The sequence below is a fragment of the Balaenoptera acutorostrata genome, unplaced genomic scaffold, assembly GCF_949987535.1.
Source record: "Balaenoptera acutorostrata unplaced genomic scaffold, mBalAcu1.1 scaffold_774, whole genome shotgun sequence".
Lineage (NCBI taxonomy): Eukaryota > Metazoa > Chordata > Mammalia > Artiodactyla > Balaenopteridae > Balaenoptera > Balaenoptera acutorostrata.
In genome coordinates, this window is record NW_026646069.1 from 76,898 (window position 1) to 93,182 (window position 16,285).

The 16,285-nt window shown below is 55.2% G+C and overlaps 2 protein-coding genes and 1 pseudogene across 15 annotated transcripts; all 3 read left to right on the plus strand.

Annotated features, from left to right (window-relative positions):
• Positions 1–428: 428 nt before the first annotated feature.
• LOC130706826 (transmembrane protein 102-like) lies at positions 429–2,086 on the plus strand (annotated as a pseudogene).
• Positions 2,087–2,104: 18 nt separating this feature from the next.
• LOC130706827 (fibroblast growth factor 11-like) lies at positions 2,105–9,177 on the plus strand. Of its 8 annotated transcripts, none has more exons than XM_057539468.1 (5): positions 2,105–3,479; positions 4,152–4,346; positions 6,058–6,168; positions 7,098–7,296; positions 7,564–9,177. In XM_057539468.1, exons 2-5 carry the CDS (start codon positions 4,200–4,202, stop codon positions 7,740–7,742), a joined length of 636 nt encoding a protein of 211 aa, XP_057395451.1. In that variant the 5' UTR covers positions 2,105–3,479; positions 4,152–4,199; the 3' UTR covers positions 7,743–9,177. The 8 variants fall into 8 exon arrangements, with proteins under 8 accessions (XP_057395451.1, XP_057395452.1, XP_057395445.1 ...); XM_057539469.1 differs by lacking the exon at positions 4,152–4,346 and adding an exon at positions 4,908–5,157 and having other exon boundaries at positions 2,106–3,479; positions 6,003–6,168; XM_057539462.1 differs by lacking the exons at positions 2,105–3,479; positions 4,152–4,346 and adding an exon at positions 4,409–5,180 and having other exon boundaries at positions 6,003–6,168.
• A 128-nt stretch (positions 9,178–9,305) lies between these two features.
• Positions 9,306–13,349, plus strand: LOC130706823 (thialysine N-epsilon-acetyltransferase-like). 7 transcript variants are annotated; one of them, XR_009006885.1, is made up of 9 exons: positions 9,306–9,462; positions 10,457–10,608; positions 10,741–10,792; positions 10,929–11,012; positions 11,112–11,213; positions 11,356–11,396; positions 11,530–11,641; positions 11,726–11,841; positions 12,948–13,349. XR_009006885.1 is itself a non-coding variant. In XM_057539444.1 (8 exons), the coding sequence occupies exons 1-8, from the start codon at positions 9,393–9,395 to the stop codon at positions 11,773–11,775; spliced, it is 663 nt and encodes a 220-aa protein (XP_057395427.1). In that variant the 5' UTR covers positions 9,306–9,392; the 3' UTR covers positions 11,776–12,465. The 7 variants fall into 7 exon arrangements, 6 of the variants coding, with proteins under 6 accessions (XP_057395427.1, XP_057395426.1, XP_057395428.1 ...); XM_057539444.1 differs by lacking the exon at positions 12,948–13,349 and having other exon boundaries at positions 11,726–12,465; XM_057539443.1 differs by lacking the exon at positions 12,948–13,349 and having other exon boundaries at positions 11,530–12,451.
• Positions 13,350–16,285: the final 2,936 nt, after the last annotated feature.

A 16,285-nucleotide genomic window follows, 5' to 3' on the forward strand; every position in this document is an offset into this window, starting at 1 on the left:
CTGTTGAATCTTCCTATCCGTTCTCTTCCCAGCCTTTGTAGCTACCCCTAAGAGGGAAGCCGTAAACCACTAGCCTCTTCTGAAAAAGAGGTAAGGGGACGTAGGCAAGGGGCAGCGAAGGAGGCTACTGCATTCCTTAGGAGGGGCCAAACAGCTACTTTCTACCTGCTGAGTCAGGTGAACCGTTCCATGGGGGCGGGGACCAGCATATGAGAAAAGGGCAAGGACGGAGGAGGTGTTTATTTGTTCCCTTTCAAGACTAAATTTAGGGCCCTTCGTCTGCAGACCCATTGGCGGACTGTGCCTTGGGAACCCTCTTGGCCTCTGGAAGAGAAAAGAACGGGGGCCAGTTTTCCGCAGCAAAAGGAACGGCCCGTCTGGGCTTCCTCCCGTCTGTGTATTTCCTAGCCCCAAAACGACAGAGCCATATGGCTTCCGCGGTCTGGGGGAGTGCTCCCTGGTGGGGCCCACCGCCCCCAGCCCCAGCCCGGCCGCTCACGGACATCGACTTCTGCTCTGGGGCGCAGCTGCAAGAACTAACCCAGCTGATCCAGGAGCTGGGTGTGCAGGAGAGCTGGAGTGAAGGTCCCAAGCCAGGACCAGATCTCCTCCAGGCCAAGGACTTTGTTTTCTCTTTGCTTGGTAAGTAACCCTCCCAGCCTTCGGGCGGGAACTTGCAGCTCTCAGCTCCGCCTCACCCCGCCCCGGCTCTGGATCACGCCTTTACGATCCCTTCTCTTTCCTTAGGTCTCGTTCACCGCCGGGACCCTCGCTTTCCTCCTCAGGCAGAGCTCTTGCTGCTTCGTGGCGGGATTCGCGAGGGCTCCCTGGATCTGGGGCCTGCGCCTCTAGGTCCCTACGCTCGGGGACCTCACTACGACGCCAGCTTCACCCTCCTGGTGCCCGTGCTTTCGCTAGATGGCACTGGGCAGGAGCTGCAACCGGACGTGGGATCCTGTTACGCATGGCTCTTCCTCCCAGAGCAAGTACGCGGAACCTCGGTCCGGGAGGCATGGCAGGATTGCCTAGGACCCCCAGTCCCAGGAGGACGTGATTCGATCTACCCAGCCCAAAGCAAACAAACTCCCAAGGATCCACAAATCTCCGTGGACCAGCTGCACGGTGACGTCACTGAGCCTGAGGCACACGAGTCTTTGGAAAAATCACCTAGTAATGATTCAGTGCCAGAATTGCCTCAACAAGACGTAACCGATGTTGACTTTCCCTCACCACTGAAAAAAACGAATGGTGACGTCACCAAAGCAGCCGACGTTAGCCCAGTGCCACAGCCGTCGGAGGCTCGGGAGGCATGGCCCACATTGTGCCCCGCCCAGGTGGCTGCCTGGTTCTTTGCTTCGCTGGCTGCGGTCGCTGAGTCCCTGTTTCCGGTCCCGGGTGCCCCGCGCTTGGTCCACGCAGCCCGCCACGCGGGGGTCACCACCATCCTCCTGGCTACGCCTGGGCCCCCGCGCCGCCTCCTGCTTTTCGACTTGATCCCCGTGGTGTCCGTGGCCGGCTGGCCCCAGGAGGCTCGGAGCCACTCGTGGGCCGGCCCGCTGGCCTCGGAGTCGTCTTCCTTCTACCTGGTGCCCGGCGGCGGCGGCACAGAGCGGCCGGGCGCCTTCGGATGGCAGCTCTGCTTCGCCCGCCAAGAGCTGGCGCTCAAGACGCGCATACCCGTTCCCCTGCTGCAAGCGCACGCGGCGGCCCAGGCGCTGCTGCGCCCGCTGGTGGCCGGGACTAGGGTCGCGGCGCCTATCTCCTGCGGACGTTGCTCTACTGGGCGTGCGAGCGGCTGCCCGCGCTCTATCTGGCGCGACCCGAGAATGCGGGCGCCTGCTGCCTCGGGCTGCTGGATGAGCTGGGCCGGGTGCTCGAGGCCGGGACGCTGCCCCACTATCTTCTGAGTGGCCAAAAGCTCGGTGCGGGGGACGGCGCCGCTTCGCTGCTCCGGGCGTTGGCCCTGCTTCGCAGGGACCCTGCCCGCGCCCTGCGCGCCGCTGTGGAAGAGGCCAAGGCTGCACGCAAGGGGGGCGGCTTAGCCGGCGTGGGAGGCGGGGCCCATTAAAGACGCTGTTCCTACTAACCTGGAATGTGCTTCTGTTGGCCAGCGGGATGTGGAGGGGACTGCTCTCCCCTCACCTGGGAGACAGGCTGAGCGCCTTGGGCCCGAAGAACCCGTTCTAGAAGGCCTCCTCGCCGGTTCCTCCGCTTCCTCCCACCCTCCTCCCGCCGCATCCCTGGCACAGGTCGTTCCATTCTGGCCTCTCCACTTTCCAAATCTGTGGCCAGCACCCCTCCTGCTCCCATGCAGCCTCTGGCATCCATCTCCCGCCAGTTCTTATGGTCTTTTCTCTTAGGAGTCAATAGGGATGGGGGTAACATATTTGCTGAAAAAACGTGTAAAGGAGAAAGGTATGGAGACCAGGGACTGACCAATTTGTCTCACACAAAAGCAGAGATATTAAGGAGGCCGGATTTCACCCCAGGCTAGACCTCACCACCACCGCTATCTCTTCAGTTATTTCCCCCACCTTCCTCATCCAGTTCTGTCCTCCATCCCGGGCAGTAGGGTCCCTTTCTCCATTCTCGGGGCATCTGCCATTCCACCTATCTAAGCCCAACCTCTCCCCCCATCCAGAGTTCCATTCAGTGGAGTCGCCTCCTTGTCCCTCCTCCTCTGAACCCCGAGACATGCGAGACATGCGGCCTTGTCTTGGCTCCACCTGTCTCTAAGACCGTCCCCCCTCCCTGCCTCCAAGGAACCCCAGGGTTCCTCCCGCCCAGCTTCACCACCCCCACCTCTTTCCCGGAGTCTCCGCCCCCTGCCCCGCCCCCGGGCCGGCTCTGGGAGGAGGGGAGAGCTGCTGTCGCCGCCGCCGCCTCAGCTTCCCACAGCCGCTACCGCTGCCGCCGCTGCCGCCGCTCCGCTTGGTCCAGCCGCCAGGCCCAGTGCTCACTTCGCCAGACCCGGGCGCTCTGCGGAGACACCCTCACTCCTTCCTGGGGTCCGGGACGCCTAGCCGGGCGTGGGGGGAAGCTCCGCTTGCGGGGTACAGGGAGGGAGGAGCCTGGAACCGGAGCCAGCGCCAGCCGTCCCCGGATCGACAAGACAGGACAGGTTGAGGGGCGTCGGGGAAGGAAGAGGGGGTGCTATAGGCAGTCCCGGGGAGGACAAGGAAGCCCTGTCGCAGAAAGCTCTGATGCACTCTGACTTATAGCGGGTCTGTTCACATTTGGGGACCCGTGACAACGTGGGTGCACTCCTCTCTCGGGGGGCTGGTTGGATTGGAGGGCGTGGGATCTAAACAGCACCAGCTGTCCCCGGGGAAATTAGGGGCTGCCAGAAAAAAACAAAAAAGCCAAAAACCTATGCTCCTTATTCCGAGGTGACAGAGGGCCCTCCAGACAACCACCTGGTGTAACCACTAGGAAGGGCGGATTTGGAGGTGACTTCAAAAGGAGTGGAGGGTAACAAGGTGAGGAAAGGGGCTCAGCAGCTGGAACCCTGTGCCACTAGAAATGGGGGTGACTTGGTAAAAACCGGTATCGTCCAGAGACAGGGTCTGGGAACCTCTTCTTGCTGATTGGCGACAGTCTGGATATTTCAAGGCATCGTTTTTGGGGGATTTCAGTGAAAAAAAGTGGGGGATTCTTCACTTAGAGGGTGGCAAAGGAAAAGACACCAAGGTTGGGTTCTTCCTAGACACTGGCAGCACCCCAGCAGGGGTGGGGTGAGCTAATACCCCCAAAGCTAAGGACCCACACCCTTAAAATTACAAGAGTGGCTTTGGCAGGAGTGCAGGGCCCGGAAATAGGGTGGAAAGGTGCCTGGGGATATTGGAACCACATCCTGGAAAATGTGAGGGTCTTGGCTTTGGGATAGTGTTAGTGGGGGACAGGGACACTGGAGATCAGAGAAGGGGGAGTTTTCTGTGGGGGGCAAAGGTCGAGGGTGGGGTCAACTGAGAGGTACATAGGCTGCTGGGTCTGGCGAAGCTAGCACGAGGCCCAAGGGTGGGAGCTGGTGCCTGGGGTGGGGGTCGTCTAGGGCTTATCCTCAGGTCCCGTGGGTGAGGCGGCGAGTCGGACCGGAGAGGCAAGACCATGTCCTGGTGAGCTAGCGGGCTTCTCTGGGGGGGGGGGCCCAGCGCGCTCCGGGAGCCTGCCGGTTTTGGGGTGTCTCCTCCCGGGGCGCCATGGCGGCACCGGCCAGCAGCCTGATCCGGCAGAAGCGGGAGGTCCGCGAGCCCGGGGGCAGCCGGCCCGTGTCAGCGCAGCGGCGCGTGTGTCCCCGCGGCACCAAGTCCCTTTGCCAGAAGCAGCTCCTCATCCTGCTGTCCAAGGTGCGACTGTGCGGGGGGCGGCCCGCGCGGCCGGACCGCTGCCCGGGTGAGTGGCTGGGGCGGGGTCTCCGGGCCGGGGGTCTCTCTGCCTGGGAGGTTGAGGCCAGGGACTCGGAAGAGCGGGGCCCGACTGACGGCGGCTCCCCGAAAGTGAAAGGGGGTGCGCCTGGACCACAAGCTCTCGGCCAGACGATGCCTCAGTTTCCCTTCTCTCTCGCCCATAACCCCGAGTCTCCTTGCTTTCGAGGGCAAGGGGAAGGCTTGAGGGGCTAAGCCTGGTGCCCCGAAGCCTGGCAGCTCCCGCTCGCCCCCCCTCCCAACACACGAGTCCCCATCCCCACCGTCCTCTGCCTACGTGCGGTCTCTCGCGATTCTTTCAATGCCGAGCGGAGGGGCCTGGGGGTTCCGGACGCCTGGGTCACCCCGAGGGTTTCTGCGGCTCCGGCAGCCCCGCCCCCGCCCCGCTTCTCCCGCTCCTCCGAGCCTTGGCTCCGTTCCTCCTCGCCGAGCTTGCCTGGCTCGGTACCAATCTCCCCAGCTCTCCCCGGGGTGTCCTTGCAGCTACCTCGCCAGTCCGCCCCTCCGTGCGCCCTCCTCCCGTGACCTGCACTTCAAGAAGGGAGCTGGGCACTCCCCCATGACCGCCTACGCGACTCCGAAACCGGGTCCCACGGGCTCAGGGGACCCTCTGCCGCGAGCAACTCAGACAACACTACACGGCTGGATACCCGCACGGAGACTGGGGGTCGTACCATCTACGAGGGGGTACCGGGAACTCGGCCGCAAGCGCCGGGGGAGGAGAGTTGTGAGGGTTAGCGTGTGGTCCCCGTCCAGGTGCGACAGGCGGGAAGTCCCTCTGGCCTCGCTCCCGCCCGCTCCCAGCTCCCCTAGGGGGAGACGCCCCCGCCCCCCGCTGGCGTCCTCCTCCCCCCGCCGCCGGCCCTCCGCAGTGGTACGGTCCGCAGCCCACCCTTTGAGTGGGACCCAGCCCCCACGTGAGTCAGCCTGCCTCACCAGCTCCCTGGCCCCCTCCCCCATTTCCTTGGTTTGCTACCGAATATCCCCCATCCCAGGCGGGTTACCTGGCTGAAGGGGAGAGGCTGAGCCTCAGGGAGGGCTGGGCCCCCGCGAGCCAGCAGACTGACAGACAGACAGACAGACAGACAGACAGGTGGGTCAGTGTCAGACAGGCCGGCGCTGGGCCAAGGCGAGGCCCGCGAGAAGCGAGCGGCAGCCGCAGCAGCAGGTGCTGAGTCAGCGTCAGGCCCAGTCCCACCCCCACTCCTGAGGGGGCGCCCCTACCCTGGGGTCACCTTACTGCCCCCCACATTCGCAAACACACTGCCGCTTCAGCAGCTCTGCCTGTCTCCCTTTGTCCTCTGCCTTTCCATGTATCTCTCCCCTTCCTCTACCTTCTTCTCCCCTCCCCCCATTCTGGTTGAGCTGTAGAGTAGGAATTAAGCCTTTAAATAAATTTCAGTCAATTAAACTGAAAGCTGGTTAGAGGAAGCAGAAGGGACCCACACCCCAGCTTCCTCTGGAGTCAAAGAGAGGTGGGAGAGACCTTGCTTAGAGGGTCAGGGAGCTGGGGCCCTGGGACCCTCTTCCTTCCCTCCATCCTCCTTTCTTTCTCTCCTCTGATCCCGCCAAGTGTAGCAATGTTTCTGGGAACAGAGATGTCATGTTCCAAGATGAATGTCTCCTTCTCCAGAGCCTCAGCTCAAAGGCATCGTCACCAAACTGTTCTGCTGCCAGGGTTTCTACCTCCAGGCGAATCCCGACGGGAGTATCCAGGGCACCCCAGAGGACACCAGCTCTTTCAGTGAGAGGGGAAGCCAGCTGCTGGGTGGGAAGGGGGAGAGCAGGCATAGGGGATGACAATCCTATTGTGGCTTCAGGTTCTGTTGTTTTCAGTCTGGCTCTTTGACCCCGCAAAGGAAGAAGTAGAGCTGGGACCAGAATTGAGGGGGGGCTCAGATGGGGATCGGAGGCTTGGGGTACTGATACCCCTTCTCTCCACCCCCAGCCCACTTCAACCTGATCCCTGTGGGGCTCCGTGTAGTCACCATCCAGAGTGCCAAGCTGGGTCACTACATGGCCATGAAAGCTGAGGGGCTGCTCTACAGCTAGGTGAGACAAGGGGGCAGAGTGGCCTGGAGTCAGGGGACTCCCCTAGCTACAGCCTTCCCAGCTACAGGTATTTTGCAGCTCAGGGCTTCCTCTCCCTCCAGCTCTTGCCGACACCCTGTCCTCACTGCCCGCTCCCAAGCACCTCCTCTAGGGTCCCTCCAATCCCTTCTCCTCCAATAGCCTCCTAAACACCCCCAGGCTCTTTGAATGTCCAACTCTTTCAACCTTTTAGACCCCCTGTGTCTTCTCCAACCTCCTCTAGACCTCATTATTACTCACTTCCCCAGAGTCATTCAGGATACTGGGGAAGGATTCAGGAACTCCTCCAAGCAGAAATTCCCTCCAGGTCCCCTGGATGGTGAGAGGTTGGGAGTAGAGCAGAGAGAAGTTATCTTCTTATTCCAGGCCCCCAGAAGTCTAGTTCCTGGCCCTCGGGGGCCACCAGACTCTTCCTCATCCTCCCTTTCTCCCAGTTCCTGCGTGGGCTCAGAAGTTGGCTCTCCCAGTCTCAAACGTATGGATTATATCCTGCCTTGTTCTTCCCAGGGCTCCCTTCTGTTCAGTGATGTGTCTTTTTGTCTTTCTGTCTGTGTGTGCCTTTCTGGGTCTTTGTCTCCTCAGCCACATTTCACAGCTGAGTGTCGCTTTAAGGAGTGCGTCTCTGAGAATTACTATGTCCTGTACGCCTCTGCTCTCTATCGCCAGCGTCGTTCTGGCCGGTCCTGGTACCTGGGCCTGGACAAGGAGGGCCGAGTCATGAAGGGAAATCGAGTCAAGAAGACCAAGGCAGCCGCCCACTTTGTGCCCAAGCTCCTGGAGGGTGAGTATGGACCCCCAGGGAAGAGGTGGACCACATGGGACGGTATTGACCTTGACATGGACGTTTAGTGACACACAGCTAAGGGGCTGTAAGTGTTTTAAGAGGACACATGCTATGACAGGTCAAGCCAGGAAGGCTCTGGCCTTTGGAGGTTTGGGAAGCTCTCCTTCTGTGGGTTCCCAGAGGAGGATTGTAGGGGAAGGGAGCCCTTTCAGAGCTCTCTTGGTGCCTAACTCTCCTTCCTGCTCCTCTCTCTCCCCTTCACAGTGGCTGTGTACCGGGAGCCTTCTCTCCACAGTGTCCCTGAGACCTCCCCTTCCAGGCCCCCTGCCCCCTGCCATGCAGTCCCCGGACTGGAGGCTCCCTGCCCTCGCCACCACCACGGCCTGTCTCCCAGCCCTGCTTCTGGCCCTGCTCTCACCCCTGCTGCCACGCTCATGCCCTGAGCAGCCAGGTCCCACCAGGTGCTCTACCCAGAGGGAGCCTAGGGGCCGGCCGTGACTTCCGGGGCTGCTGAGACCCTCAGATCCTTGGGCCCGGGAAAGGGGTCAGAGAGGGGGATGTCTGAAAATGGTCCTGGCTGATCACTTCTTTCCTTCCACACTCACACCCTCCAAAGCCTTTTCCCGAGATGGCGCGGGGGGTTCCAAAACTGACAAAGCCAGGGCATAAATCTTCTGCACCCCGGGCTCAGCCAGTTCCTGGAGCCCTTTGCCCTTTTCATGGCCACCAAGCCATAGATTTATAGGTCCACTGGAGCTCAGGATTAGTTTCCTTCTTTCCCTACTCCACCTTTTGCCTTGTTCCAGACAGGTTCTGGAACACCAGGCACCCCAGCCAGGGCCATTTCTGCACTCAGGGTCTGTGCTGGAACACAGGCATGCTGCCAGGCTCTGTTCTGGATCCATCAGGCTTCTGTCCTTCACCCAGATGGACCCCTGGTTTCCAAGTGGAGAGAGGCTGGATTTGGGCCCTGTCCAGCTGTTGGTCTTGGCCTGAATTGAGCCAGTCTCAGATCACCACAGGTTTAACTTTCTTACCCCAGAGACACCCAATTCTAGAGCGTGATGTTCTAGACACGTACGGAGCCATACTTCCTTCTGAATCTCAGCTCTAGGACATAGACCACGACTCTCAGCCCTTCCCTCTAGGATGGAACTAGAGCCTATATAGCCATGTTATTGCTCTAGAGTAAGAGTTCTAGACCCACGCTCCCACCTTCTCTAGTGATACCTGTTAAGCAGGAGCTCTGGAAAGGACACAGCTATGATTCACAAAGAACTAAGTTCTGGATGGATCAAGAACCACTTCTTGTTTTCCCTAGACAATTTTCCAAAAATCTTATTCTTCCTATAGAATGCTAACCTTATTTTTTACATGCAGTTTCTAGCTCCTGCAACTCAGCTGGGGTCCTGCCAGGGAACAGAGGCTGAGGAAGGGCAGAGGAATTTTGGAAGGAATCCCTGGCTCATAGAAGGGCAGCTAGGATGGGGAAGGGGCCAGAACTATGGCATGACTGGACCTGTGCCTGGGTTGGGGGGACGTGAACACTTAGCTACCTCAGCAGGAATTCCTTCCAGGTCCCCTTTAAAGCTGAGGTCTTTAGGGTAATGGGTCTAGAATCAAAAAGACAAATGGGACATAGCTTTGACCTCCCCAAATGAGGAGACCCCAATTCAGCAATAAGTCCCACCCTTCTCCCCTACGGGTCAGGCCAAGGAGGGTGAGGGCCTCTTGGTCTCTAGACCTCATACACCCCTCCAGCTTCTAACTGAACAGAACTTGCTTTACCTCAGCTGGATGTCAGGTACCCAAAAAGGCTCTGCTCCCAGGGGACCGGTCTCCACTCCATGCTTTCTCAATTAAAGACGATTTATACAATTGAAGTGTTATCTGCCATCTGTGGGTAGCAGGCTTTGGCAGTTGCTCGGGGAGGGATCAAGTCCCAGGGGCGGGGCGGGCGGGGCGGGGCGGGGCGGGTGGGCTGGGCTGCCCCCCAATAACAGGTGCACATTCCTGGGCGCCTCGTCACTTCCCCTGCGCTGGCTGTCCTGGCGGCTCACCCAAGCGGACTCACTGAGCGACGCGGGCGGGCTATGACACCAGGGGCGCTGCTGCTGCTGCTGCTGCTGCTGCTGGGGGCGTTGGGGGCGCCGTTCGCCCCGGGTAAGTCTGGGCCTCAAAGGGGTAAGGTAAACATGAGATCTAGAAACAGTCATGCCCGGATCCCCAAGTAGCATCCTCCGTAAGGCCTAGAGCTGAGACATGGAATCCCAAATACTAGCTGGGTGACTGTGGGCAAGTCACCCCACCTGTGTTCTTTAGTGTCCTTGTCTGCAAAATGTGAAAAAATACCTACTTTCCGGAGCTACTGTGAATGAGGATGAATCGAGATGATACAGGCACAGTGCCTGGTATCTACTCTGAGCTCCTCCCTCAGTATTTTCCCAGGCCTCTGAGGCTTGCTGCATAGGGAGGTGCTGTCTCTGAGTGTGATTCAGTGGATACTAAGAGTCCTGGCCCCTTCTCCCCATTATCTTCTCTTAGCCGTCTACTACAAGGCCTAACCATTTACCAGTAGAAATTCATCACCCTCTCCCTGACCCATCTTAAAATACAAATGCCCCCAAGAGAAGTAAGACTTTGAGCCAGTAGGCAAGAGCTGGAGGTCTTGGGGCTCACCCCGAGTCTGGATGGGCTGGAATGGGTGAGTTGGGGTGAAGGGTAGAGCAGGTAATCACTGCACACTTCAGTTAAAGAAGGAGGTATCTTTCGAGCCGTGGGGTTTCTCCAACGGAGGCTGGAACACCCAGATAAGAACAACGAGGAAGCCTCGGCAGTCCAGCCTTGACCCCTGCGGGGAGTGCGGTCAAGATACCCGGCCATAGGGGCAGAGCTGGCGGGTGGGCGGGGACATGCCTGCTCTGCAAGCTGATTGGCTGGCAGGTGCGCGCTGGCGGGGCCCGAAATTAGGGGCTACCAGGCCGTGAGGACCGCTAGTCCCACCACTCTCTCGGCCCCGCGGCAGCCGGAATCGGGCTTCTGCTTCCCAGCCCGCGGCGCCCCCACCACCTCGCTCCCCACCACTCCCCCGGCTTTCCGGGATCCGAATTTGGAGGCCCCTTAAAGGGTCCCCGTTGCTCTTCGCCCGGTCCTGCAGAACGGAAGTGGGGATCCTGGACTTCGGTCCCAGACGGTGGAGATCGGGATGGCTTCCGTGCTGATCCGAGAAGCCAAGGAGGGAGACTGTGGAAATATCCTGAGGCTGATTCGGCTGAGGGCTGCAGGCCGGAAACCGGGGTCCCAGAGGGGGTCAGAGCGGCGCTGCTGGAGTGGGGGCGGGAAGGAGGAGGTGGGAGCAGAGGGAGGAGCGCGCCCAGGGCTCCTGCTCTGGGAGCAGCGAGGCCCTCCTGCCTTAATCTAGCCTCTGTCCGCACGCTGTAGGAACTCGCTGAGTACGAGAAACTCTCAGACCAGGTGAAGATCAGTGAAGAAGGTACGGGCCCAACACCTGAGTCCTGACGGAGGCTGGGGTGGAAGTGACGGATGGGTTCCCCAGGCAGTAACTCCAGACTGGGCACACACCCAGGCCTTCTGTCTCTATCTCTTTGTCACAACTCCGATCTCTGCAGCCCTGAGAGCAGATGGCTTTGGAGAGAATCCTTTCTATCACTGTTTGGTAGCAGAGATTCTTCCTGTCCCCGGGGAGCCACAGGGTAAGAGCACCCCTATCTCAGAGGTGCCCTCTCCAGTCAGCCTCAAAGGTCTCTCCCCCAGGTGCCCAGCGGCCTGACCCTTCTTTTTTTCTCTCTCAGGGCCCTGTGTGGTGGGCTATGGGCTATACTACTTCACCTACAGCACATGGAAGGGACGAAACATTTATCTGGAAGGCATCTACGTGAAGCCAGAGTATCGGGGTACTGGGCAGAGGCCAGGCTGGGAGAAAAGCAACCCATAGACTGGACCACCATCCCTTGCCTCTTAATCCTAGCCTATGGTCTTTTCTGATCCCCTTCAACTCAGACAATCCCTCTTTTTGTCTTTTTCTCCCCACATCAGGTCAGGGGATTGGCTCCAAAATAATCAAAAAAGTGGCTGAGGTGAGGAGAGGGATGGAGCTACAAGCTGGGCGCTGGCAAAGCAAAGCTGTATGGGAGGCACCTGGGTTGAATGGAGGGCGAGAAAGTCTTTTCCTTTTTGACCCAGGAAAGTGAGTGGTGTCTTCTCCCACAGGTGGCCCTGGATAAGGGCCGCTCCCAGTTCCGCCTGGCAGTCCTAGACTGGAACAAGGGGGCTATGGACTTGTATAAGGCCCTAGGAGCCCAAGATCTGACGGAAGCTGAAGGTTGGCACTGCTTTCGCTTTGAAGGAGAGGCGATGAGGGAGTTGGCAGGAAAGTGACGCCATCCCTTGGGGATCTCCATTTCAGCTTCTTCATCCCCACCAGCTCAAGCAGTCCTCAGAGACTGTCTCCACTGACCAAGGCCTCCCGGAAGGAAGGGAAGGAGGGTTGGAGGTGAATATTCCCAGATGGAAAGAACAGAGGTGAGGAAGAGGCAAGCCTTCCCACCTCCTTGTTAAGGGTGAAAAATAAATGAGAATTCCCATGTGTTGATGTGGTGTTGGGTGGAGGAATTGAGGATGTGACAAGCTTCAGCTATTACGACCCTTCCTCAGTGTTTTCTGGTCAGTGGATATTGCTCCTGGGGATAAAAGTGGGCCTAAGATGACTTTCACCCACAATGGACCAGAATATTGGCTCTGGCCTCTAGCATATATATCAGGCTTGTTGGTCAGGTCTGGGACCCAGACAAAGGCCTCCAGTGTCTGGACTGGGCTGTGTGGAATCCGAGACTGAGGCAGGCCCACCGACTCAACAGATGGAACAGGCTGCCACCTGGTGGCGGCATTTTAGGGACACTGGGAAGGACCACTGGCCCCAACTTTTTAAAAAATCCGCTCAGCTAGCGAGTGCTTTTTCTTTTTCAAAAGTCACAAAGCCTTTTTTTTCAGTTCAACAGAACCAAAACAAACCTTTAGGACCCATGGAGACAAGAAGGGAAACAGGTTCATTTCCTACTTTCATAATATTTTATTATACAAGTAATGCAGGTTTGTTGTAGAGAAGTTTGAAGGGACGTATAAAAATAAAATCCATAGCCTTACTTACATCTCTACTCTTAACCCTTTGGTACTGATTCCTTAGATTTTTTCAATGTACATATATACATATAATTAGTTAAGTATGTGGGGATTTATGGGATCAACTCTTTTGCAACCTGTTTTTTCATTTAACAATAAATCAGAAACATCTTCCTAAGTTATTAAACACATCCTCACTTTCAGTGGTAACATATTATTCCTTTTGTGGAGGAACCATTGGTTAAATGGTCATAATTTAGACACTGAAAGTGGACAAGCAGGTAACATAAATGTGTAAATTGTAAAACACAGGATCAATGGAGTCTAGAGAGTTGAAGATCCATCTTAAAATTCAAAAAAAAAAATACAATTCAGCCAAACAACACTTCAAAGGCCCAAATTCTTCCAGAGTGGTGCCAGTTTTGGGCCCTTAAAACGAGTTTACAACAGATGGGCCTTTAGGACAAACTTGTTTGAGAAATAATGAAGCTTGTCTGCCCCTTCCACAGATGGGAGCAAGAAGAATCCAGTTTCATGCCCTTGGCTCATCTAATCTGGCAGGGATGAATATCTTTTAAACATGAACAAGTTATCTTTTGATGGCACTTTTTAAACTTAACTCAGAATGAATTATTTCTGGAAGGACACACAAACAAGCAGAGAGTGGTTGCTTCCAGGGAGAGGAACTGGGTGTCCAGGTAACGGAAGGAAGGGGACTTTTCCCCATGCCACTTTGGATCTTCTGAATTTTGTGCCTCGCCCATGTAGTACTTCAGAAAAATGAATAAATAAAACTTTAAATACTAATGCAGAAGAAAAGATTATGAACTAGGAAACAATATTTCCAAAATGGATCTTGCCCCCGTCCTGTTTTGTCTTTGCTTTTCAGAGTTTACACTTGTTTTTTTGTTATTCGCTCACCCTGACCCAGATCTTACCGGTTTTCATAGGGTGTCTTTGCACCCCGGCATCAATCCATTCTGCAGCCACCCCATGGTCTCCCACCCACTCATCACTTCATTAACCTCCTGTAGGGTGATTCTATTAAGTGCTGGGGCTGACTAGTATGGAGTGAAAATCACCTGGGTTCTGTCCATTCCAGGGAGAACAGAGGGGAGGGCATTTAGGGGGAGGGATTTTTAAAGAAAGAATAGAGATCACTTAAAATATCTCTCAAATCTGTCCACATCCCTAACCCCACTTCCACTATCACCTCTCTTTGAAAATTGCTATAACCTCCTAACTGATCTCCCAGCCTCCTTCTGTAACTACCCCCCTTCCATGGGGTTATTTTTTTTTAATCATAGATATACAGTATACTATTTAAAGTGTCAAATATCTCTACAAGACCTATATAAGAAAACAGTAGTCTCCCAATTCCCCAGCTCTTCAGAGTCAATCACTTTCAATTGAGTTTTTAAATTGTATTGTTATGGGGGGGTTTTGTATTCACCTTCATATTTCAAATTCAAAATGGCATACAGATATTGCTACTTTTTTTTTTTTGGCCACATTGGGTCTTCGTTGCTGCACACGGGCTTTCTCTAGTTGCGGCGAGTGGGAGCTACTCTTCGTGGCGGTGCGCAGGCTTCTCATCGCAGTGGCTTCTCCTGTTGCGGAGCACGGGCTCTAGGCGCGTGGGCTTCAGTAGTTGTGGCGCACGGGCTTAGTTGCTCCGAGGACGTGGGATCTTCCCGGACCAGGGTTCGAACCCGTGTCCCCTAGCATTGGCAGGCGGATTCTTAACCACTGCGCCACCAGGGAAGTCCAGTTATTGCTACTTCTTGATGTTTCTGTTTCGAGCACTAGTATTGACCTCCCATTGCTCACCCTCTTTTCCAACCCCTCTTTCACCCCATCCCTACTTCCCATCCTCCCATCCCTCCAATATTATATCATAACTCTGGATGGATCTGTGTTTCATGTTTACATGTTATGATTATGCAAATGTTCTTCACAGTTGAGCCATGTGGATTGTTATAGGTGTTTTTCTTTCTTGCATCATTTTTGTTTTCCCTGAAATTAATACTTGCCTTGTATCTTTTATTCATTTGCTTAGTTTTCTGTGTACTCTAATTTATCCCCCAATTCTCCCCTAGTTATGTTAATCTCTTCTTAAGAATATACAAACACGTAAGGAATTTGATCTATTTCATTTTGAAGAACTTTCTCACGGAGCCCTTAGACCTGCTCCAGCACACAGTCTGATCTTTAGGCTACACTTTTGGAGTCCCCTTTCACATCCATCTTAGGGACCTTTGCCCCTCTCTTGACAGCCTGTTTCCCAGAACCTATGTACTCACCTTTTCTCCAGCCTTTTTTCCCCAGCAAGTCAGTTCTGACCATGTTAGACTCTTTCCAGTACCTTAAATGCACTGTAGTCTCCCTTCTGGGCCTTCTGTACATGCCATTTCCCCATCTGAAATGCTGTTCCCCCTTTTCCCACTCTCATCCTTGGCCTGAATGAACAATGACTAAAGCAGATGAAAAAGAGCAAAAGTCAAATCTGAGAGGACTGTTGTTGCCAGAGGCTTGGAAATTGATGATGGTGCCATTTCCAAGACAAAATTCAGCCACTCCTGTTGCTTAAGGGTCCAAACCCAAACATTTTAGCCTGACAGCCAGCACTCCTGATAATCTGTCCCACTTAATTTCTCTAATTCTCCCTCCCTACTCCTTATCAGAATCACTGCTGATAGTCTAGTCCCTTTTATTATTTCTTTTTTTTTAAATTGTATTTATTTATTTATTTATGGCTGTCTTGGGTCTTCGTTTCTGTGCGAGGGCTTTCTCCAATTGTGGCAAGTGGGGACCACTCTTCATCGCAGTGCGCAGGCCTCTCACTATCGCGGCCTCTCTTGTCGCGGAGCACAGGCTCCAGACACGCAGGCTCAGTAATTGTGGCTCACGGGCCCAGCTGCTCCGCGGCATGTGGGATCTTCCCAGACCAGGGCTCGAACCCGTGTCCCCTGCATTGGCAGGCGGATTCTTAACCACTGCGCCACTAGGGAAGCCCCCTCTTTTATTATTTCTGCTACCCTCGTTACTGATGTTCCTTCTCAGGCACTCTTGAAGGCACCTCTTCTTTTGCCAGCCCTTTATTTATTTGTTTGTTTCTTTGTTTAATTTTTGGACACGCTGCACGGCATGTGGGATCTTAGTTCCCCAACCAGGGATCCAACCGGTACCCTGCAGTGGAAGCATGGAGTTCTAACCACTGGACCACCAGGGAATTCCCTGCCAGCCCTTTAAATACTGTTGTAGTTGAGGGTTTTTATCATGGACCCAATCCATTTCTAAGTCACTTTTCTTTAGACATCTAATTTTCTCTTATAGCTTTAACTATGTCTAATACGCTGATAATTCTCACATTCACCTCTCTAGCCCAGACGTCTCCTGGGCCACACACTAGTGTGTCCATTGACCTACAGGACATTGGTTCCTTCAGTTAATATTTGCCGTGCCAGGAACTGTGCTAAGTACTGAGTATACAATGCTGGGGACAAACAGACCTGGAACCCAGTCTCTGATCTCATAGGGCTTACTCATAGTGTGATGGCAGAAGACAGACGCTGGATAAATGATTAAAATTACAACCATGATGTGTGCCACACAGGAGTATGGGATGCTTTGGCAGTGTAAGGCAGGGGACCTAAACCAGTGTGGGCATAATGGAAGGCTAATGAAATTATATTTAAATTGGGATCTGAAAGAGAAGTTTGTTGAAGACAAGGGAACATGACCACCTGGATGGTGGACCCTCAAACTCAAAGAGCACAATCAAACTCATTGAACTCATCAACTTCTCCTCCAAAACTTTTTCTCGTATGTTCTCTCTTCCATGACT